At 54.9% G+C, this 22,252-nt stretch overlaps 1 protein-coding gene across 11 annotated transcripts in view; it reads left to right on the top strand.

The window, feature by feature from the left end:
* Positions 1 to 22,252, top strand: part of Cux1 (cut like homeobox 1) — a 315,533-nt gene that overhangs the window by 256,230 nt on the left and 37,051 nt on the right. For 6 of the 11 annotated variants that reach the window (XM_077106055.1, XM_077106056.1, XM_077106053.1 and 3 more), the window contains 4 exons: positions 1,310 to 2,139; positions 3,822 to 3,987; positions 4,530 to 4,586; positions 20,888 to 21,190. The exons of 4 other annotated variants lie outside the window; for them this stretch is intronic. In XM_077106055.1, the coding sequence (XP_076962170.1) occupies positions 1,310 to 2,139; positions 3,822 to 3,987; positions 4,530 to 4,586; positions 20,888 to 21,190 (1,356 nt within the window). The remainder of the gene's footprint in view (positions 1 to 1,309; positions 2,140 to 3,821; positions 3,988 to 4,529; positions 4,587 to 20,887; positions 21,191 to 22,252) is intronic. One more of the 11 variants, XM_077106054.1, reaches the window with a different exon arrangement.

The raw sequence follows: 22,252 nt of genomic DNA, 5'->3' as shown, positions 1-22,252 counted from the left end.
CCTTCTGCTAAAGGCCCCAGAAAGAGAGGACACCATCCTGGCAGTAGATGAAACTTTCAGTCCAGCATAGACCTTGCTCTGGCCAGAGTGGAGCCGGGAGCCTGTGTCACTACAGTAGCTAGAGGGCCAGGGTCTTCAGCAGGGCAACATCACAGGGCCAAGAGGAAAGAAGGCCCGGGGCACAGTGGGCACCCTTCATCACCCATTCCTCCCCACCCCACAGTCCCTTCATCTGTGGTGCCATATGGCCCTCCTGAGCTGGAGAAGGGCCGTCTCACAGGTCAGGAGTTGTCGCTGGCCAGGCGCAGTAGTGCCCACCTGTAATCCCAGCTATTTGGAAGGCTGAGGCAGGAGGATCACAAGTTTGAGGTCAGCCTGGGCAACATCACAAGACCCTGTCTGAAAAATTTTTAAAGGAGGCACTGTTGTAGTTCAGTGACAGGGTGTGTGCCCAGCATGCGCAAGTCCCGGGGTGTAATGCTCAGGACCAAAAAAAGATATCGTTACAGTTACTTTGACATTCTTAGGCCTCCTTTAAAGCAGAAAGGATTAGCCCCTTCAAAAGCTATTAGGATTCTTCTCCTAGACGTGAAGGTGCACGATTCAGGGAACATGGGACAGAGCCAGGGACCTCCTGAAGAGCACCCTGTCCAATGGCTCTCAGCCAGCACTGCCACCCACAGTCCCCGGGAGCCAGTGGTCTGCAGACACTGGGCCGGCCCCACACCTGCTCCCACCAGACACCAGGAGCAGCCCAGGCACACACATTTTAGGGAGCCCATCGACCATTCCACACACACGTTGAGGCCCACCGATGCCTTAGGACTTCTCCAGGTTTCTGGGCCAGCAACTTCCCCTGAAATGCACTGCCACCCCCGCCCACTGCCCCTTGGTGATGTTCATGGCTGTGGCCACTGACCTCTGGGAGACCCTGGTCCTGGCTACAGTCGCAACAGCCGTGCGTCTGGAGTTGGACAGACCCCAAGACCCGTGGGACAGCTCCAGAGAGTTTATATCGAGTTTAAGATTCCCCGGGAGAAGGAGCCCAGAAAGGCATGTCCCCAAGTGTCTCAGGCCTCCCCCTTGGTCACACTGTGGTAGGAACTCCAGCTGTGTGTGGCAGAGGCCAGCAGGCGGTGGAGCCAGAGTGCCGGTCTTGAATGAGATGCACAGACGTCACACTAACCCAAGGGTGTGGGGAACGTGGCCGTGTGGTCCCACTGTGTGGGCGCTGGGTGGGGGTCAGGAGGAGTGACAGCAGAGCCGGGGCGGGCCACCACAACTTCACCCCTGTGCTTGCCTCGCCCAGCAGAGCCAGCCCAGCCGTCTTCCGCATCCAGCAGCGGGAACTCTGACGATGCCATCCGCTCCATCCTGCAGCAAGCCCGCCGGGAAATGGAGGCCCAGCAGGCCGCCCTAGACCCTGCCTTAAAACCAGCGCCGCTGTCCCAGCCTGACCTCGCCCTCCTGACCCCCAAGCTCCTGTCGGCCGCGCCCATGCCCACCGTGCCCGGTTACTCTCCTCTCACCATCTCCCTGAAGAAGACACCCACCGCCCCCGAGGCCAGTGCCCCGGCCCTGCCCAGTGCCCCGGCCCTCAAAAAGGAGGCCCAGGATGTGCCCGGGCTGGACCCTCAGGGAGCAGCTGACGCTGCACAAGGGGTCCTGAGGCACGTTAAGAGCGAGCTGGGCCGCAGCAGCGGGTGGAAGGACCACTGGTGGAGCCCGGTGCAGCCTGAGAGGAGAAATCCCCCTTCCTCCGAGGAGCCGAAGGCCGAAGAAGCTGGGGGCGGGAGAGAAAGGGTCAGCGGCCAGCCCAGGACCGAGCGCAGCCAGCTCCCAGGACCTTCGTCATCATCAGAGTGCTGGAAAGAGTGGCCAAGTGCCGAGTCCCCGTACTCCCAGAGCTCAGAGCTGAGTGTCGCCGGAGCCAGCCGCAGCGAAACACCCCAGAACAGCCCCCTGCCTTCCTCCCCGATCGTGCCCATGGCAAAGCCCGCAAAGCCCTCAGTCCCTCCGCTGACCCCTGAGCAGTACGAGGTCTACATGTACCAGGAGGTAGACACCATCGAGCTCACCCGGCAGGTCAAGGAGAAGCTGGCCAAGAATGGCATCTGCCAAAGGATCTTCGGGGAGAAGGTAAGGAATTCCACTGGGGCCAGGTTCCCATTCCTTCTTGTGGCTCAGGACTAGTGCCCACCCTAGAGGATGGCCACCACCATCTTAACTGACCACTCACCATGTGCTTCCCACTCCAACCACAGAAGCCAGCTAGCAGCTGTTCCCCGCCTGGGTTCCACGTGCCAAGCCCTGTCGTGACCGGGTCTGGGCTCGGCCTCACTGTACCCTCCTCTGGGCCTCTCACTACTCCGGGGGTGGGTGGAAGTACGGAGCTAAGGCTCGCGGAAGGTAGCACCTCCCCAAGCTGGCAGGAGACAATCTAGATCCAGTCCACTGCCGGGTGGAGCCAGGTGGCACCTCTGCATGCCATTTTGACCTAAACAAGGTCTGATCTGGGCAGATCACACAGAGGGCCAACAGCCTGCAGAGAGCCTCCGCAGACTTAATAGAGAAACCTGCATGAAACGTAGGTCTCCTTTCTGCTGCAGCTTGAAAGGCACTTGAGTACCGTCCTGCCAGGGACAACTTGCCCAAGAATACACCCCTGTGGGGACACCAGCAAACTGCCCGGGCCTGCCCTTATTTCCACATTGTTCCTCCCTGGTTTGTGGAAATGGGATCATCTGTGAGTGGGCTTCTAGACCTTTCTGTTCTTGGCACCACCCTGGTGACAGATTCTGGATGGTGGGGATTTACCACCATCTGTAGCAGTAGCTTAGATCAGGTAGTGATGGAGTGCTGGCCATAGCTGGCCACCCCGCCCACCCCACCTTGCCTTCAGCCCAGGGGTTGCAGGGTATCACACTGTCTGTCCCTACAACAGCTGAGAGTGAACTCTTCACCCTGATTTTGCAAAGGTGATGGGGACACATAGAAATGGGGATGGGAATCCAAAGTCCCTTGAGATTTCTAGTTCAGTGTTGTAAAAATATCGTTCAAGAACATTTAAATAGACATTTGTGCTCAAGCCTTAAATTTAGCAGAGACTTAATGGTGTGGGGCTTGTTTGGCCCATGAGTGCAGTTTATTCTGGAACTTGAGAACTTTTTGAAAGAATGATGGGATGCAGCCCCTGAATATCCCTGGGCTGCATCTGTGTCCTGGGGGGGTGTGGTGCCCATGCATATGTATGGCCATATGGGAACAGAAGACTCGGTGTGTGCTGGCTCATCCGTCGTCTGCCACGAGTGTCCCTCCCACACCGGCTCCCCGGCCCCACCGACTCACCTCTGCCCCGACCTGTGAGCAGGGTGTGACGAGGGAGACAGGCCCTTTCTAAGTGCCATCCTGGCTCGGCATTAACAAAGCATCCTGTCTTCCCTGTCCCTCTGGCACCCCCACTCCTGCCTCTCAGGCCCTCTGCCCAGTACCCTGCTTTTCCTGTGGCCCCCAGACAGAGAGCCTGATGCTTTCCAGTGCTTCCTCCTGTGTTGGGGGACAAGCCTCCCATCCCAACCACCTGTTCCTGGGAGCTGACTGGAGATGACCTGTCCAGAGCCCCACCCCATGCCAGCTCATTAGCCCCCCAGGGATCTTACAGAGCTTGTTCCCCTGGCGTCACCGTCCACCAGGCCACGGCACTGTGCTCAAAAGCCAGCCCCAGACACGCTGCCTACTTGTCCTCACCCCACCACCCCACCGTGTGTGTATCACACTACTGCCCGAGCACCCACCACCATGTCTTTCTGGTTCCACTACAGGTGCTGGGCCTGTCCCAGGGCAGTGTGAGTGACATGCTGTCCCGGCCGAAGCCTTGGAGCAAGCTGACCCAGAAGGGCCGGGAACCCTTCATCCGGATGCAGCTGTGGCTGAATGGCGAGCTGGGCCAGGGTGTGCTGCCCGTGCAGGGCCAGCAGCAAGGGCCAGGTGAGGCGGCTTGCTGGAGCAGACTGGAAGGCAGGGTCTGCAGGGGAGGCGGCCAGCCCCCTTGTGAGGGCCAGGAAGGGACCAGCTCCCTGTCAGCTGTTGGCTGCCCCCGAGATGGAGAACACACTCCTCCTCCAAACCCGTTGCCACAGGACTGAGCGGGTTTTTAGGAGCGAAAAGATGGTGCCTGGCTAATTTTATAAGTAGCAGAAAATGAGTTGCCAATTAAGAAAGTGCTGTTGATGCATAAATACAGGTAAAGTCAAGTGGCTAAATCAGGGATCGGAAAGAAAAGCAGCCACGGGCACAGCAGCAAGTGCCCCAGGCGCCGACTCCTCCTGCTCCCAGCCCAGGACCTGGCTCTGGTGGGCAGCATTCTCCAGACCTGAACGACTCTGTCCTGTCCCAGCCGGGCCCGGGCATGAGCTGCGGGAAGCCAGCATCCTCCAGGCCGGGCCTCCACTGCTCCCCTGCCTCAGCCCACTCAGCTAGGAGGCTCTGCCGGTCGCCCTCCCCTAACGCCCCTTTCCCTTCTTCTCCAGCCCTCCACTCGGGGACGTCGCTACAGGACCCGCTCCAGCAGGGCTGCGTGAGCTCAGGTAACAGCCCGCTTCTCTCGGTCCCTGCAAAATGTTCCCCTGCTTCCCCTGGTCTCCCTCTTCCCATCTGGGCCCGGCAGGTCCATGGCCTGCCCCGTGAGTCGGAAGTACACTCCCCTGGCCACCACCTTCTGTCCTCTGTCTCCCCGGTGCTGTCTTCTAGAGAGAATCCCATCAGGGGAATCATACAGGAAATGACCCCTGGGATCCACTTTCCCACTAGAAGGCGTCGAGATCCCTCAGCCCGCTGCAGGCAGCAATGAGAGTTCCCTGTCGGTCCTGAGTACTGCCGTGCGGTTGTGCCAGTTCCTGTTGCTGTCGCTTATAGGGCATTTTGGTTATTTCTGGATTTTGACTATTATAAGCCAAGTTGTTATGGATGGTAAAAAGAGAGAAAGGAACTCTAGGAGGGGATCGGCTGGGTGGGGGGTCGCCGAGCCATCCGCCACTCCCTGCGTTTCACCATAGTCCATCAGCCGTCCAGACCCGGAGCCCCATGACTGGGGATGGGGACAGAGTCAGGGACAGATTCCACGCGCAGTGCTTCCCGTCTAATAGGAGGAGACAGGGTACAGGCATCATGTTCCAGCAGGGCTGAGGCAGGGGACATCCCATCTCGTTCTCAGGAGGCCTCTGGGCAGCCTGTGAGAGACACCAGGGCACAAGGAGTGGGACGACTGGGAAGAGAAGGCCCTGGGAACAGCTCATGCTGCGACTTGGTGGAGCAGCGGAGGGGCCTGCAAGGAGGGAGGGCAGGGGAAGAGCAGGGAGGTGGCAGGGGAGGAGCAGGCTGAGGAGCACAGGCCTCCTCTTGGCTCAGGAGAGCCTCCACCCTGAGGACTCGTGTCCGCCACTGCCCTGCCTGACCTCTGCTCCAGGCTCCCTCTGGTCCCCCAGCAGCTCTCCTGCGCCAGGCCCACGGCATAGCTGAGTTCTTCTCACCCAGCTTCAGGGAACAGCCGGCATCGGGAGCAGTTCTTTTTTCTTTCTTTATTTTTCTAAATATGCTGATTAGTCTCCATATCCCATTGATTCATTGAAAACACAAACAAAGCTAAGTGAGGAGTGCGAAGCCGCCAGCTTGCCGGGAGGTTTACGAGGGGACACATGTGCAGCGAGGGGAACAGCTGGTCGCCTCCACAGTGGCTGCCGTGCAATCCCTGCCCACGCACAGATGCAGCCAGAGCCGGGCGGCAGCATCGGGTTCCCACTGGAGCTTCATGTGGATTGTAGATGTCCTGATCTGGCTTGTCCACAGTGAGGGACAGAGGCCACGCCCCACCCACGACGTCCTCCTGCAGAAGGATCAGGTGTGAACGCTTTACGTCGGCCAGTTTGTTAGCCACTGCTGAGGACCCCTGCCCTGCCATCTTGCATTCGGGATTGGAGAGGCAGTGACGCGCCTCGGCTTTGTGGACGTTTATGGGAAAATCAGCCTTGCCTCCCACTTCCATGGGAAGTTGGCTTCCCCTTCAACTCCCGAGAGCCTTTGCTGCCCTGTCAGAGCAGGGCTGGATGTGGCAGGTGGGGACATCACTTTCTAGATCAAAACCTCGTTTTCCTAAATAAAACATGAGGTCTCCATGACCCGGGTCTCTTAGGATCCATGCAGAACCTTCTTCCTGTCTGAACACGTCCTACGAAGAGCTTGCCCTGCTGCAGCAGAACGCTGCCTCGTGGGGACCTTCGCAGGACAGCTATGTTCCTCACACTGCGCTCCCGAGGAATGCAAGTGACATTTATAAAATACCGAGTTACTTTATAGAATAAAGTCATTTAACACTCTTGGGGCATCTGCAGATTGGAGAAGGGAGGGAGGCAGGAACCTGCAGAGAACCATGTGGCAAAATCACCCCTGGCTCTTACACAAGGGCCCGGCCCCTCCCAGTGCCACCGGACAAGAGGAGAGAGACCACAGGCCCCAGCATTCCCAGGGAGGCCACCAGGAAAAATAGCAGTTAACAGCCACCACGGAGAAAAACGGGAAAGACTTCTCCCACTGCCGGAGATGAAGCTTTTACATCATGGGGTAACCACAGAAGCCTATCTTGGCCAGGGAGCCAAGGAGGGGCTTGTCAGGATGAAGACGCAGGCCCGCTGTGTCGGGATCGGAGCTGGGAGGTGCTGGTCTCCCTTGTCTGAAATGTCTTCATCCATTTTGTCTTTTCAAGAGAGTTTCTGGAAATTAAATTACCTCTGCTCACAGTATACGGAACTTAGATTCAAACCTGGGACCGCCTGTTTCCGAGCAGTTGATGAATCCCTGGATGAATCCCTGGGCTGAAGGACTCTAGGCTCTTCCTTCGCACCCGTCGACACGATTGCCCCGAAGGCAGAGGAGGGAGCCTCCGTGGGATTCCAATCGCCCCTCACCGTGGCTACCCCGGAACTACCCCAGGGGCCTCTCAGCTCAGAAAGATGCTGTGTCCCCAGTGGCAGCTCCGTCCTGTCTGCCTGGAGTTGAGCAGCATGGTGGACCCAGGGGGCTGCAGGAGGGTGGTCCCAGCCTGGCCTGGTTTGTCCCTGGACAGTGGTAAGCGCACTCCTGGATGAGAAACTTGGAGGACCTGCCTCCCACCTGTGGCCAGTCGCACCTTCAGGGCAGAGGTGGGCCTTGCTGTTGCCATGGTGATGAGGCATGCTGGGGGTGGCCTCACTCCCCCAGGGCACACCTCTGCCTTGGGAACGTCCTCCTCGCTTTCTGCCCAGGTCCACTGCCTCAGCGTCCCTGTTCCTTAGTGACTCTTGTGTCATCCTCACTGACTAGGGTTAGGATAAGGCAAGAGAAACCAGGTCTTCGTTTTCCTCTCGGAGGCCCTGATCATTTCAGGATGGGTCCCTGGTAATCTGAACATGGGGTGTGAAGTCCTTAAGGGAATTCAGTGCCATTTTCAATGGCTGGCATCATTAGTGACGATTAGTGCTATTCCCTGGAGGCTGCTGAGGCCTCACTGAAGCGTCAGGTGGGCAGCAGGCTCCACGCAGGCCTTCAGAGGAGGGGAGGGGGCCAAAGGACAAATCTTCAGGTCGGCTGCCAGTTCATGTGGTTCCTGGAAATCTTAATTTCCTACGTGTTGTATAATCTCTCAGTGTCCCCAGAGCTGGGGTAGGGCCCAGGTAGTTCCTACAGGAGGTCTTGGGTCTACTCTGGAAGCTATGACTTATAGACGTGGTTGCAGGTGTCACTTGGACACGGCTCCTTCTGTGTGTCTTCCATTCCAGTCGCAGCGCTGGGGCAGAGGAGGCGGCCTTGGGAGGTGGAGAAGAGGACGCTAGTTTTTCTCAGAGTGTGGCCACTGTGTCTGTTGGGAATTTCTTTTAAAGGGAAGCAAGTCCGCAGTGGCAGGCAGGGAGGGGTACAGCGACAGACCGGCGTGGAGAGGCCCCTGGATCTGCTGGTTGCCTGGTCTTTATTCCTCTTCATTCCTTAAAGCGGGTGATGGATCTCTTTGCCCCCAGAAGGGAGGAGAAGAAAGCCAGGTGTAAAGAGGGAGGAAAAGGGGAAAGACGAGAGTCCCAGTTAGGGACAATCAGCCTCCCATGTGTCCTTGCCGCTGCACAAATCCCAACCCCTGGGTTTCTTCCCAGTGCAGTGGCAGAGCTGCGGGCGCCAAGTCTTGTCTGCCGTGGAGAATGTCACACCCGCCACCATTGTCCATCAGCAGCTGTCTCCTGGAAGACAGCTGCTGCAGGCCAACTCTGCCATGGGTGGCCCGAGGTGCTCCCCTCCCTGTGTGACCTCCATGGGGCTTTGGGGGACCCACAGAGACAGGCCTAGGTGCCTTGATTAGTGCCCACCAGCTGGTACAAGGCTGTGTCCAGGGTCTGGGTACAGGAACTCTGCATTAGGGCTCTGTTGGTCTAGGCTGTTCATCCCAGGCTTCGTGACTGAAGGTCATTCGGGTGGCGTGTCCATGGGAACAGAGGGGCTGGTGGCAGCCCCAGAAGATTTCATGGCTCTGGTTGGAGCTGGCAGACCTCTCCCTTGGGCACCTCAGCCTGGATCTGTCTTCCTTTTCCCTTTGACGGGAATGAACCCACGGGAGAGCTGCCGAGTGCTGCGCCTGGTGGGAGGAGAGCACATCGCCTGTGGCCAGTCACACGAGCCTAGACCGCTCCTCAGATCAACTAGGGAAGCCTGGAAAACTGCGTGTGGCCTGGGAAGCACCCCTCCCCCAAACAGATGGCCCCTGATCACAGGGCCTAGGGTATCACTGGGGCACCACCTGCTGACAGGAGTGAAGTGGCCCCTCTTTCTTTCCTTCTTGGTGGCAGCCCACACTGGGATGTGTTTCCTATCAAGGATGGCACATTAAAGGACTTCAGGCCAAGGCCAGCAGGGACAGGTTCCTGGATACGGGCACAAGCTGCGTTCCTGGTGGCTGTTCCTGGGCACAGGAGCAGTGCTGCGGGAGCCCCGAGGACAGGACAGGCCAGACCCCGGAGAGAAGGTGCCTGGGGGCTCCAGGGTACAGAAGCTGGGATGAGGGTACCACGGCCAGCGGGCGTCGGGAAGAAGCGGAGTCACGAGGCTCGGGTGGAAGCAGCTTTAAAGGCTTTCGTCCTTTTGAAGAAATCAGTCAGCTTCCACCCTCAGCCCCCTGTTGCCCTCCCCAGAGCCTTCCCTGTCCCTTTGTCTCACGTCCTGCTGGACAGTCACACGTTGGCTGTTTGTCGCACCTAGATGGAGCATGCAGGGCTCCGTGCTGTGCCTTGCTCTTCTCATGCAGCATCACGTCATGGGGACTTCCCTCCTCTGTTCACAGCTACAGGGGATCCTCATCTGGCTGCACGTCTTATCCAACATATTACCGCTGAAGGTTTCCGTGTTTCGTTTGGCATTGCATGCCGGGGGTAGAGTCCAGGGCCTCCCACACAGCATAGCTCCTGAGAGATGACTGGGTTGACTCTCTTTCCCCTCTTAAATGGTGCATCATATTCATGCATGATGGTGGGGTTCGTTATCACATATTTGCACATGGTCATAATATGATGGCACAATTCCCTCAAATTATGTTGGATTCTGTTCCCTCCCCTTTTGCTCCCTTCCTCCCTCCTTAGGTTGGTTCTTAAGTATGGACCCTCCTGATGTCCCCATGAGAGTAGCAGACGCGCAGCAGGCTCAGAGCTGGCGCCTAGGGCTGGTCCTCTGCCACTTAGTGATCATGTGGCCTTGGGCAAGTGGCTTAGCCTCCCCATGCCCTGGTTTCTTCTTCTATAAAGTGGGAGATTCGAGTCCCTGCCTCCTGGACTGGGAAGGTTTGAATAGGTTCGTGTATGAGAGCTTTCAGAGCCATGAGGACTATACAGAGGAAGTGCCGTCTAAATGTTGGCTTTGGGGCCTGGAAGTGCACCTTGCTGGTAGAGCCCTTGCCTCACTTGTGTGAGGCCCTGGGTTCCATCCCCGGCATCATCAAAGAAATAGCAAGCCAATGAAGGCTGTTCTGCTGCACCTCTGCAAACTCGACTGCTGTGGGTCGCTTGGTGGTGCCATAGTAGCCCTAGATTAGAATAAGTCCACACAGTAGGAAATCCAGTCTCTGCTGGCCCCTCCAATAGAGCTCATCAGGTGTGGTTGTCACTAAGTAGTGGCGCCATGGTCTACTTGACTGATAGGTGACCTGTGTGCAGCTGTCTGGATTCTTGGTCTCCAAGAATTGCCATTCCATCTCTGGAAATTGCCTATTCATCCACCGTTCCTTAAATGGACCCAAAATCTTGAGCTTCAAGAGTAAGACTTTGGGTCATCACTAAGGCCAGGTGGGGCAAACCACTCTAGACTGGGCAGCTTGGCGAGGGTGAGTGGTGGCCCAGCCTCCTGTCTGGACCCCAGTACCAGCACTACCCAGGTCAGTGTTTACAGAAGCCCAGTGGGCCCAGGCCCGGCCTCTGGACACATCTCTCCCTCCCCGCAGGCTTTCTTTGGGAAAGAAAATTTACGCTACACTGGGCGTTCAGTACCAGAGGCAGAAGTAGGTCATAGGAGAAATGAGGACTTCGGTTTTCAGTGGTTCTGTTCTAGGGAAGGATGAAGAGCCAAAATGCTTTTAAAACTCGTCAGGTAACTTAAGAAAGGGGGTGGAAGTGAGGGTGCAGGACATCTCTTACGTGCTGCATGCTGTACTGACGTCCTGAATCTTTAATCAGCAAGTGGGAAAGCCCCACCTTACAGACCAAAAAGCCAGGCCCAGAGGGAGGCTGTGTGGTCCCAAGGTCAGTGGCCTTGCTGCCACACAGGTCTGCAGGGGTGAGCCCTGGGACCCTGATGGCCTGGCTGCCCAAGAAGGTCAAGGATTGGCCTTTTGAGCCATACTCAGAGAGATATAAAGCCAGGCTTCAAAACAAGGAACAAACTGTGTTTAGATCATAACTGGACAAAGTTAAAAGCAGGTCCATGACAAACAAGGAAAGCAGATGTGTCAAGAGGTGTGTCCCCCCGGATGGTCGCCATGTGCTGCCGCCAGGGAGCCAGGTGGAGGGAGGGAAGGGACCCACAGCAAGGCAGTGGCACACCAGACCCCCATATATTAGTCTTGGAAATGGGGGACTTAGATGGTATCTGGCCTGTGAGGGAGGGGCCGGGCTTCTGTGGAACCCCTTCTTGTCTAAATTCAATGAGAGCAGACACAGTGGATCGCTAGGCACAGCCCAGGCCTTCAGCCATCACACTCTCCCTCCAGCACCAGAGCCATCCCCGTTTGTGGAGCCTAGCCTCATCTGATTGGTCCGTGGACCATGCTGTGGTCCCCACAAGTGAAGAGGGAAGTCCCCATGGCACAGTCCCAGTAGGTCAAGATGCAGCCAGGCAGTGTCCATCTCCCACTTCATCTTGATTTTATGTTTGTTCTGCACTTTGGAACGGAGTTCCTAAATATAGCCCAAGTCTGAATTGGCAGATGTTGGGTTTGTCCTTTACATAAGGGCCAAAATTAGTCTGTCACTTGGCACCTAAATAAAGCAGGCAAACTGCCTTTGTACCAACTTTGCAATTAGGAGAGACCCAAGTTGCAGCACTTTATTTGATAAGGAAACTCGTGTGGCAGCCATGGCTGCAGCTCTGAAGCCCAAAGGCTGAGGGTGAGGACTCAGAGGTCCAGAGGGACCCCCATTCTCACAGCTAGACTTTCTCTCTCCTGAGTTAAAGTCAGTGCTATTTCACACGGTTGAAAATACCTCGCAAAATCGGAAAAGAAAATCGATCCCCAGAAGCAGCAGTCAGAGGACACAGCAACGGTGACTTGAATTTTTGCAGGAAAAGAAAAATCTGCCCAGAGTGCCTGGAGCTGGGTTAGCTAAGGGACTCCCCAGGGGCAGCAGAAAGATGTTATAATCAATTACCACATCATAACACTGATGTATGATAATTACTGAGTGTTTCTCCTGAGATACTGCAGCACTTGGCCAGGACGCAGTTCTTTCATGGTCCACTGCCTGATTAATATGCAAATAATAGGCTGATTGCATGATGAATGCAGAAAATGAGCTCGCTGATAACAGGGGCACTGAAGCGGGGAGATGATGAATTACTTCTACCGACTGTCCTACATTAAGTCCCCTTTCCCAACAATTTCACCACAAATTAAGTAAAGCAGTATGGAGAGATTAGGGGATGTGTAAAATAATGTACCTTAATAGCTTTTCTAATACTGTCACATATAACGAAGATGTCACCTGGTTCCTTGTAGGGCCAGACCAGTTCACTCACCTGTGCACTGCACAAAAGACAGGAAGCAGCAGCCACATAGTATGTGCCACTGGCGGCGGCTGGCCACGGACTCTCTAAGGGACATTCCTTTGCAGCCCAAACCTCATTACCCACACATTGGCTGACTAGCAGCACCGTTGCAAGGGGACAGGATGCTCTGGGGCAGACACAGCCTGCACAGATGGACACTTTGAAGCCCACTGCCCACCACGTGCTGGGGGGAAGGAGAGTCTCTAAGCTACAGGCCTAGAAGGCTCAGGAAGGAAATAATATTTAAGACCACCACTTAGCTCCTCTGGCTGTCAGAAACCCCGGGGGAATCAATTCCACCGTCAGAATGGCAGTGTGACTGCATGCCAGACTGTGACTTGGTGACTTGGGCAGGTTCGCCTAAAGCCAGAAATGAACCCTGGAGAGAAGAGGGGAGAGAGAGAGAGACGCTTGCTCACACAGTGATTAATCTTTGATTACAGCAAAGCAATTTCACTGGAGGGTTTGTTTTTTCCCATCTCAGTAATATATATTTAGACTGTTTGTGTGACATACATTTTCTCTTAATGCATAGGGACGCATTGATAAGTGTTCATACACACACAGCTGGCTTGGTAATAAGGTTATTGAAGGTAATTTGAAAGCATTATTTCTAGGTTGGTATGGATCGCTAGAAAGACCAAAACAAGGCTAGCCTGTGCCCCTGAAGCACAGCCAGCTGTGCCACCCACTGTCACATCAGCAATCATGCCAGCCTGTGATTTTCTTTCCAAACTTGAATTGTAATTTCAGCAGGCTTTTTAATTTTTAATATTCCCAAACTCTGCTTTGATGTGCATGTTTCCTTAAGAACTTACAGAAGACACGCAGGAAAAATGAGCCCTGAGGGACAGCAGCTGACATCCCCGACCCCTCCAGTGCCACTTGCTCACCGATGCCCCCAGTGAGCTCCTCCGCCAGGCCCCTGCCAGGCCCCTCATGCTCCTCAGGTCAGCCCAGGACCCCAGTGGACTTCCCAATGCAGGGGGAGAGCTGCTGACTGCAGGAGCCCAGGGCCTGTAAACATTGGGCTGACTACTGAGCAGTGAGGGGGACAGCAGCCATCCTGGTACTTCCTAATGTAACTAGGCAGCCAGTAAGGATATTTGGAGAGCTGACCCCTGTCCTGGCTCCAGACCCTGCTGTCAGCTCTGACCTGGGCTCTGTCTCTCCAGAGCTGCCCCAGGGCGAGCAACACCCCTCCCTGTGTGGCCCGAACCAGGCGCCCCAGCCCGGCCTTGGGTCATCTCAAGCCCAGGACAACCTCTGGCTGCTCCAGTTGAGGCTAGACCTGCCCTTCCAGAGTGGCCTTCCTGCCTTCATTCTTCTTCATTCTTCATCCTTTGCCCCAGGTCCTGCGCGTACAGCGCTACCACGTTCACACTCAGAAGGGCACGATCGGAGTCCCTTCGTCAAGTGGCTCGGAGGGGAAATCATGTCCGGGGAGGTTAAACCACCTTGCTTTTATGAAACAAGTGCGTCTCAGCTCCACGCCAGGAGGGTGCCTCTGCAGGCTGAGTGCGTCGTACTGTGCGCATGCGCACACTCAGGCCCGCGCTGCAGTGTCCCGCGACTTTAGCCCCATCGGAGGGACATGTGTAAGTGGAAGAGCATGGTCTTCCGGTTTCATAGAAGATGCACCCCGAGGTCACGCCCCCAGCCTTTTCGGCTTGCTCCCCTTGGGGGAAGGGGGAAATATGGCTTGGTGGTTTGCTGAGACTTCCAATGACTTAAGGCAGCCAGGGCTGGCCTTGGAGGACAGGAAGACACCTGCTCTGATTACTGAGGCTGCTGCATGTTGCACGGACCTTCCAAGCAGAGAAAGGCTGCTGAGGCTGTAGGGGGAGTCCTACAGCTGCAAGGCCCCTGCCCTGTTGGCACTGGACAGGGAGCCCCACAGTGTGGATGGAAGGCCGTTCTGTGGTCGGTCACTGCAGTGCTTCTCTCTGTGCCTCAGTACAGTTGCACGTTTCTTTCTTTTGTTTCTTTTTTGATGGACAAATGCCCAGTGGCCCAGAAAGAGGGGTGGGCGTGACAGGCTTTGGAAGGCCTCTGTGATGTCTGTCAAAGGAGCTGTGTTTGGGCTCCTGCAAATCAGTCAAAATACCACTCACACCCAAAAGCAGAAAAGTCCACGTTTTTACATTGGCTGTGTCTTAACAGAGACTCTTGACTGTAGGGAGGTGGGGGGATGCCTGGGGGTGAGGAGACTGCCACTAGTGCAGAGGCGGGGCTCAGCACCCTCAGCCCAGCGGCACTGACCTGCTGTGCTTAGTTCCAGAGCCCTGGGTGAAAGAGGAGCTCATGTCACCGTGTGCTATAGGCCTTGCCCCTGTGGGAACCAAAGGTCACGTGAGGTTACTGCTCACATTTGGTGCCAAGGCTCAGTCTGTCTGAAGGGACTGCCCGGCTGTCAGCTCCCAGGTGGGGGCTCTCTGAGGTGCCTCCAGGCCGCCTGCCCATTGGAACTATGGCTGGGAAGTGCTCCAGGGTGCTGGCCACCCTCTATGGTTTCTGGAGCTGTCAAAGTTGTGGGCTGGGAAAGCCCTCAGCGCCCTCTGGGGCTGCCAGGGTGCCTGCTGGACTGGAGCTGCCTGCACTGGGCTCCCCAGAACCTGCTGCCCACAGCCCAAGGCTCTTGGCCTCCTCGGGCTCTAGGCTCCCCTTCCCTTTGGTCCCTCCCTCACACACATTCCCATGTGCCAAGCCATCACCACCTCCTCTCCTCCCTTGGCTGACTTGTCTGTCCTTACAGTCGCTTGGAATCTCCTGGCTTGGCATGGGCTCAGAACCCACACTCTGGACATAATGAAAAGTGGTGCATCAGACCAGCCGCCAGTTAAATAATGTTTGGGTTCTTGTCGGAATGTCACGGAGTACCCTGTCATTTTGTTTCAGCAACTTGTCCTTCTGAATGTGCAGTTCGCCTTATGGCATGCCAGCAGTAAAAATGTCACTTACAATAATTACTTTTTGGTGAAAATGCTTGCTGACTTCCTACCTTCAAGCTGTTTTTTACACAGTGGGGAGATAATAAGAAATGACTTTATCCTGACTGCTCAAATGAACACTAAATGGAATTTGGGTTATTATTACGGCGATAGAGGGCTGGGTATGGAAATTTCAACAGTGGATCGGATAAACTGCAGAGAGATTTGTCTTGGAAAATTGTGGCGGGTGTGCATTTTCAAATTGGCTTCTATTGCAAGCTCAAGGCAGCTGTTGTTTGCCTGCTGGTTTTGGAATATAATATTTTTCATAATCCTTTTACAGTTCTTGAATGTCTTGTGTACCTCACAGGGCCTTGAGTCACCGTCTCTGCTCTTTGAACTACCCAACCAAGCTCCTCCTAAGCAAGATTCAACACTGTGCAGGAAAATTTAACCCACACAGATCACTTTCAAATGTAGCACTTCCTGTTACTGTCAGAGTTGGGTGGATCAGCTGCATCTGCATCGCTGGGCTTTTAAGATGTGCAAATTCCCCTTTGTGTGCCAGACCTGCACACAGCAAGCTCCTTGAAAGCAACATTTTTCTTTCATTTCTCTTGTCTTTGATGCTAACAGTGCACGGCACAGAGTGGGTGCTTTAAAAATGTGTGACGAGTAGGTGAGTGGTTGGATGGGTGGATAGATGGATGGATGGATAGATGGACAGACAGATGGATAGACAGGAGGCTGGGGTGGGTGGGTGAGTAGGTGGATGCGTGAATGGATGGACGGATGAATGGATGGGTAGACAAGTGAATAGATGGATAATGGATAGGTGAGTAGGTGGGTGAGTGGTTGGATGCATGAATGGATGGATGGACAGACAGTTGGATAGATAGATGGATGGACGGACAGATGGATAGGCAGGTGGACGTTTAGGTGAGTGTTGGATAGATGGATGGATGGGTGAACAGACGAATGGATGGGCAGGTGAGTGGGTAGGTGAGCAGGTAGATGCATGGATTGTTGGATAGACAGGTGAATGGATGGATGGATGGATAGTTGGTCAGATGGATGGATGAACGGACGGACAGACAGGTGGGTAGGTGGGTGTGTGGATGGATGAACAGATGGACAGACAGATGGGTAGGTGGGTATATGGATGGATGAACAGATGGACGGATAGATAGGTGGGTGGGTAGGTGAGTGGATGGATGGACGGATGGATGGACGGACGGAAGGACGGACAGACGAATAGAGACAAATGGGCAGGTGGGTGAGTAGGTGGATGGATGGATGGTTGGTTGGAAAGACAGGTGGATGGATGGATGGATGGATGGTTAAATGAATGGATGAATGGACAGATTGGGTGAGTGGGTGGATGGATGGAAGGATGGATGGGTGGAGCGGGCAGATGGATGGATGGATGGAGGGAGGGAGGGAGGGAGAAGGCAGGCAGGCTGTCCTGGTGATTGGCAAACAACAAAATGGTTAGGAACACAAAGGCTTAGGAATACTGGTCTTCTGGTCCCCACCTTTGCTGTATCCAGGCATAGACCAGATGGCAGTGCCTAGGCTGTGGGGCATGTTCCACCCAGGCTAATAGGAGATGAGGGCAGAATGGGGCACAGCACCCTTGGCACGCTCTCCCTGCATATGTGGTAGGAAGTGTGGTTTGGTCCCCTTCCCTGATGCCATTGTGGATTGGCTTTTTGTGACTTGGCTGAGCTTGTGCATGGTGCCACCTAGGCAGTCTTCCAGGCCTCACCAGCTCTTACCTGGATGTTGCAGGCCTCCCCAGCACCTCCCACCTATCTTGCTGTTCTTGAGAGTTCTTATTCTCTACTAGGGAATAGAACTTGCTTTCCTGCTGTTTAATATTTAAGTCTATCATGTTTCAAACAAAGTGCAAGATAACGCAGTGAGGATGCACCCTCCCAGCACCCAGCTTTAACCTCAGTTTTCAGTCATAACTAAACCATTATGTTTAAAAGAAACACAACATGGGAGATGGCACTGCAGCCCCTGCCTGACTTTGCCCTCCTGGAAGTCAGCCTACCAGACTGGCATTCTCAGCACTCAGGAACCAGGGAGCAATGGCCACACAGCAAGCTCATGCTTTCTGCCCCTGGTCGACCTATGCTGCTGCTAAGCCACACCGGCCTTCAGGGCTCCTCTTCATGTCAAATTTAACCCAGGTGGCTCCAGGTCTTATGTCCCCCCTGCTGTCGGGAGCTCGTAGGCCGCTGTGTGAAGGCTCAGATCCCTCAACTCCTGGTGGTGAGTGCTAGTTCCAGCCCCAGGCTATTTTGGATGAAGCCTCAATAAACACTCTATGCCCAGTAAGCGACTTTGGGAGAGAACAGCTGCTGGGGTGCAAGTAGCCCCATTCTAGATAGACCCATCCCCATCATAGGACCCAAACACAGACACTCCACAGAGGAGTTCCCAGATCCTGCACAGCACAGCCCTGGGCCTCTTGCTGCGCTAAGTTACATTCGTGCTTCAGACCCGCCGGGCACCCCCCAGGCTTTCTGCATCCTGCTCCATCCATCTAGAACTTTCTCCCTCCTTCCTCACCACCCTCTCCCTCTGCCTACCTGCTGATGCTTGCTTCTGTATGAGAGTCACCAGAAGTGTCCCTCTGAGGGCCCCCTCCCAGGGAGATGTTCATTGTCATTTAGGTGCATCCTGTTCCCAACCAGGCAGGGCCACCCCTGTCCCGTACTTGGGGCCTGATCAATCAGACAGGAGGACAGAGCAGGGGACGGCCAGCCTCCATTCCCTAAGTAGGTTTTTATCAAAGTATGACTCATGCAGGAAAATGTACTCTTCATGCAGAGAGCTGTCCTGTGAAGGGTTTTGTGGGGTTTTAAAAATATGGTATCTTTTTGTGAGTGTCGTATGAATTCAACAGTCACGGTTGACAATTCCATTGTCCCCCAGATACCCCTCGCCTCCTTTGTGGTTGCCTTAGAGGCCACTGGTCTGCCTTAGCTTTTTCTAGAACATCATCTAGATGCCCCTGTGGGGTGTGGCCTTTGGAGTCCATGGCCAGCGTCTCAGTCACGTGTCAGGAACTGTGGACAAAATAGCAGTAAGTCGCAAGAGACTTATGTTAAATGTGGGCCTTTATATAAACAAGTACGTCTCAATACAGTTTAATAGCCACTCTTTTTTTTAAATGTCAGATTCATGCCACATTTACTTAGTGGCAGTCTCATGGCAGGCCGTTCCTCGTGACAGCCCTGTCCATAGCTGTCAGGTGAGGAGACCAGGGGCCCCTCCAGGGTGGCCAGGAAGGTCCAGCATCATTGCTGTCAGTAGAGCCGCCATGACAGTAGCCCTTCCCTGCCCAGAACTTCATGCCCAGCTTCAGACGCCTCCCCTTGTCTTGTGTAATTGCTGCAGAGCCTGGAGCAGAGCCTCTTGCCTTCCGAGTGGGCCTTACTGGGGTGGGGGTGGGAGGGAGAAGGAAGCCATGTTTCCTCTGTGCTGTCCAGAGCCACATAGGCCACTGCCCTCTCCCTGCCCAGGTCCCCGACAGGACCCTGGGCTTGGCCTGGTCATGCTAGTCCTGCTAGTCCTGCTACCAGGACCACAGTACTTCCCAGAAGCTCTCTGGAGGGCTGGCCCCATGCGTGCTCCAGGCTTCGAACCCACAGTACCTGGGGTGGGCTCAGCCTTTGTCTGCAGCCATGGTTGGGCTTTCCAGGGGACGCCAGCCGTGTGTGCTGAGTGTGCCCCACCAGTTCTCTCTTCCAGGCTGAGAATTCCTAGAAGAGGGAACTGTGGGGGCCCTGGAGATATTTGGTGAGCTCTGCCTGTGCAAACGCGCAAACCAGGCAGGAAGGCAAGGAAGCCGCCAGCATCCGGGGTCTCTGAGCCAGGCGGCCATGCTTTTGACCTTGCTGTGGGTTAAAGGACACAAACCTGAGGAGAAATCTGTTTATCATGTGGGGATTCATGCCGTCCCTGACAGTGCACAGGACCAAGATGGATGATCTGCCAAATTGGTCCCTCGCATGGGTGAATCAGGGCAAATTTACAGTATGATTCCTTCGCTGCTTCGGATACAAAAACAACATTTGCTGGGTTTTATATCCAGTTGTCTGGTGACCCGGGGGTGAGCAGAAAGAAGCAATCCGATTTGTAGGATTCATATTGCCTTAAAGATGGATACAGACCATCTCCGCCTGTCACGTCTGTCTCTTTTACATTTCTCGCAAACCAGTTTGGTTGTTTTTTAACCTGATTCTCCAGGCTGGGGACACACCTTTCTGTGATGGGGGACTTTGTACTCGTTCAGGACAATAAGCAGGTTTATCAGGTTGAATTTTAGCTGTCTTACCTGAAGTCTTAGGGTTTCCAGGTATCCACATAGAATGCACCTGGCACTTGGAATACAGTCCCATATGGGAAATGAAATCAAATTCTTCCCACTGTGACATTCCCTCTTTAGTCAGGGGACAGTTTGGGAGTGTCTGCCTTCGTGCTAATGTTCCAAAGGGGCCTGCTGGGGCCTGAGGGAGTAGCAGGAAGAAGACCTTGAGGCCCAGCCCTCTGTGCCAAGCCACAGGGCTCAGGGGCCACATGACCACACCTGCCCCAGCCCCTCATGCATGGCACTGAGGGGCTCACCATGTTTGGGGCTCGGTGGGGTGGAGATTGTGCCAGACACCAAGCTGGCCAGGGCAGGCTGGCCTTGTGGGTAGGACCCTGGTGCTGAGTCATCTCACGTTTCTTCCCCAACAGTTCTTCTCTGTCTTTGGAAGTGGCCAGTCTGTCCAACCCCCAGAACTCCACTGAAGCCTATTGTGTCCTGTCCCAGGTGAAGGGAGAAGTCCGGGGCAGCATCCCCCCATACCCCAGCAGCACCCAGCACAGCAGAGGCCCTCGTAAGCAGAGGAGCCTGTGGAAGCTGACAGCCTGCCCTGGCCAGTCACGCTCAGTGAGGGTCACGGCACGGAAGGACAAAGAAGTTCGTGTTCCCAAACCAGTGATACAGGGATCCCCAGGGGCTTGGTACAGAGTGGGCATTCCTTGGATCTCCCCATCTCTGCCAGAGTTGGTGACCCCTCAGGCAGTCACAGTGTACCACTCCAAGCTCCCAAGACCTGAATCCCTCCGTGCCACCACAGGACCAGCAGCCAGACCTTGGGTTCAAGGGTCTTCTACTGTGGTGACCACACATCAAGACAGCCCTCACTTAAATAATCTATCCATTCTTTTTATTCTGGAAAATACAAAATAATTACACAAGTTATAATGTAGCCACAGTCCTTCTGAATTATTAGAATTATGGGTTTCATTAGAAGAAATCATGACAGTGATAACACATGATTAATATGACAGATATTTCTTAGCAGAATGCCCTGATATTAAGCCTTCAGAAACCTTTTATTTAAACCTCTAGGGTTTTTTTCTTGTTAGTGTTATTTTTGTTCTTTTAATACAGAAAATTAGAGGTTACTCTCAGTCAAAAAACTGTGCAACAACGTGCAAAGATCCATCGACTTTCACACTGCGTGGCTCCGACACGGGTGTTTAATTAGCGTTTCCTTGGGAAGGAAAGGAGATGTACGTGGTGAAAGACAGCTCTTCTCAGCTGCGGCTCTTCGTGTGTTTAATTGCAGAAAGCACTCCAAAGACCTCCGCCAGCTGCAGCCCTGCCCCCGAGTCCCCGATGAGTTCCAGCGAGTCCGTGAAGAGTCTGACAGAGCTGGTCCAGCAGCCCTGTCCCCCCATCGAGACCAGTAAAGATGGCAAACCACCAGAACCCACGGACCCGCCGGCTCCAGACTCCCAGCCTACAACCCCTCTGCCTCTCTCCGGTCACTCGGCCCTCAGCATCCAAGAGCTGGTAGCCATGTCTCCAGAGTTGGACACCTACGGCATAACCAAGAGGGTTAAGGAGGTGCTGACGGACAACAACCTTGGTAGGTGCCCATTCCAGCTGTTTCCTCCCTGAGGTGCCATGATTAGTGGGGGGAGTGGCTGGGGGCGCTCGGGTAGGGCACTCGCTTGGCACACACAGGGCCCTGCATGCATGCCCAGCAGTGCAAAGAAATACGTAAATAACACGAACCATCTTAACCGCCCTACGCCCTAGACACTGAGGGGCTCATGCAGGAACTAGAGCCCTGTAGGTTAGTCCCAACCCCTCTCCTCCCCAGGACCTGGTGGCCAGAGCGATGAGGTGGCCCACTCAGACCATCCTCAGTGGGCACCAGATCTAAGTAGGATCACTCAGCCCCTCAGCATCAGTGGCTTCCTAGAGAAGGCTGAGCGCCTGGGTCACCGCCAGCCAGCTCCCAGCTTTGTATCTGGTGTGGGATCAGCGCTTGCACCCCTCGGTGAAACCGGTATGCTCCCTGGCTGCTGGCCACCGTCCTGGGTCTTGCTATGGTCCTGCCACCTCATGAAACCATCTCCAGGTGGCCCAGGAGAGCTAAGACTGTCACCTTGCCTTGGTGTCAGGCCCCGGCCAATGTGCTGCAGCCTCCTGGACACTGCCTGAGGTAGCTCCCTGAGGGTGCTGTGTCACCCCTGGGCCACAGCTAGGGCCCTCAGAAGACAGGTGTCTCACCATGTCCCACCACAGTGCCCTTGCAGCATCAGTGGGCAGAGACTGGAAGCAGCCTCCTGGCCCTTAGGCCCCCCTTATTTTCCAGGTGGAAACACAAGGAGGGACCCAGCATCCCCATTGCTGGGCCCACTGATAACCACAGGGGGCTGGGATTTGGTTGGGACCTTCAGAAGGCGCCTGTGTGTCTGTTTTCTCACATGAGATGAGAGTGGACAGGGGTAGCTGAGGTCAGTTGGCTGACCTGGTGGCCTACATCCTGGGCTCAGAGCCCCCACCCCAGCTTTGTGTAATACATTTGTCCAGATAGCAAGGAGAAGTGGCACCCACTGAGAATGTCTGTAATTAATTTAATACATAAAAATGAAAATGTAGCTGTTGGCTTTAACACATGGCCCGAGTCCCTGTGTTCCTG

This window comes from Callospermophilus lateralis, chromosome 19 (genome assembly GCF_048772815.1).
Source record: "Callospermophilus lateralis isolate mCalLat2 chromosome 19, mCalLat2.hap1, whole genome shotgun sequence".
Lineage (NCBI taxonomy): Eukaryota > Metazoa > Chordata > Mammalia > Rodentia > Sciuridae > Callospermophilus > Callospermophilus lateralis.
Note: the sequence above shows the minus strand (reverse complement) of the source record. Positions and strands in the feature narration are given on the sequence as shown.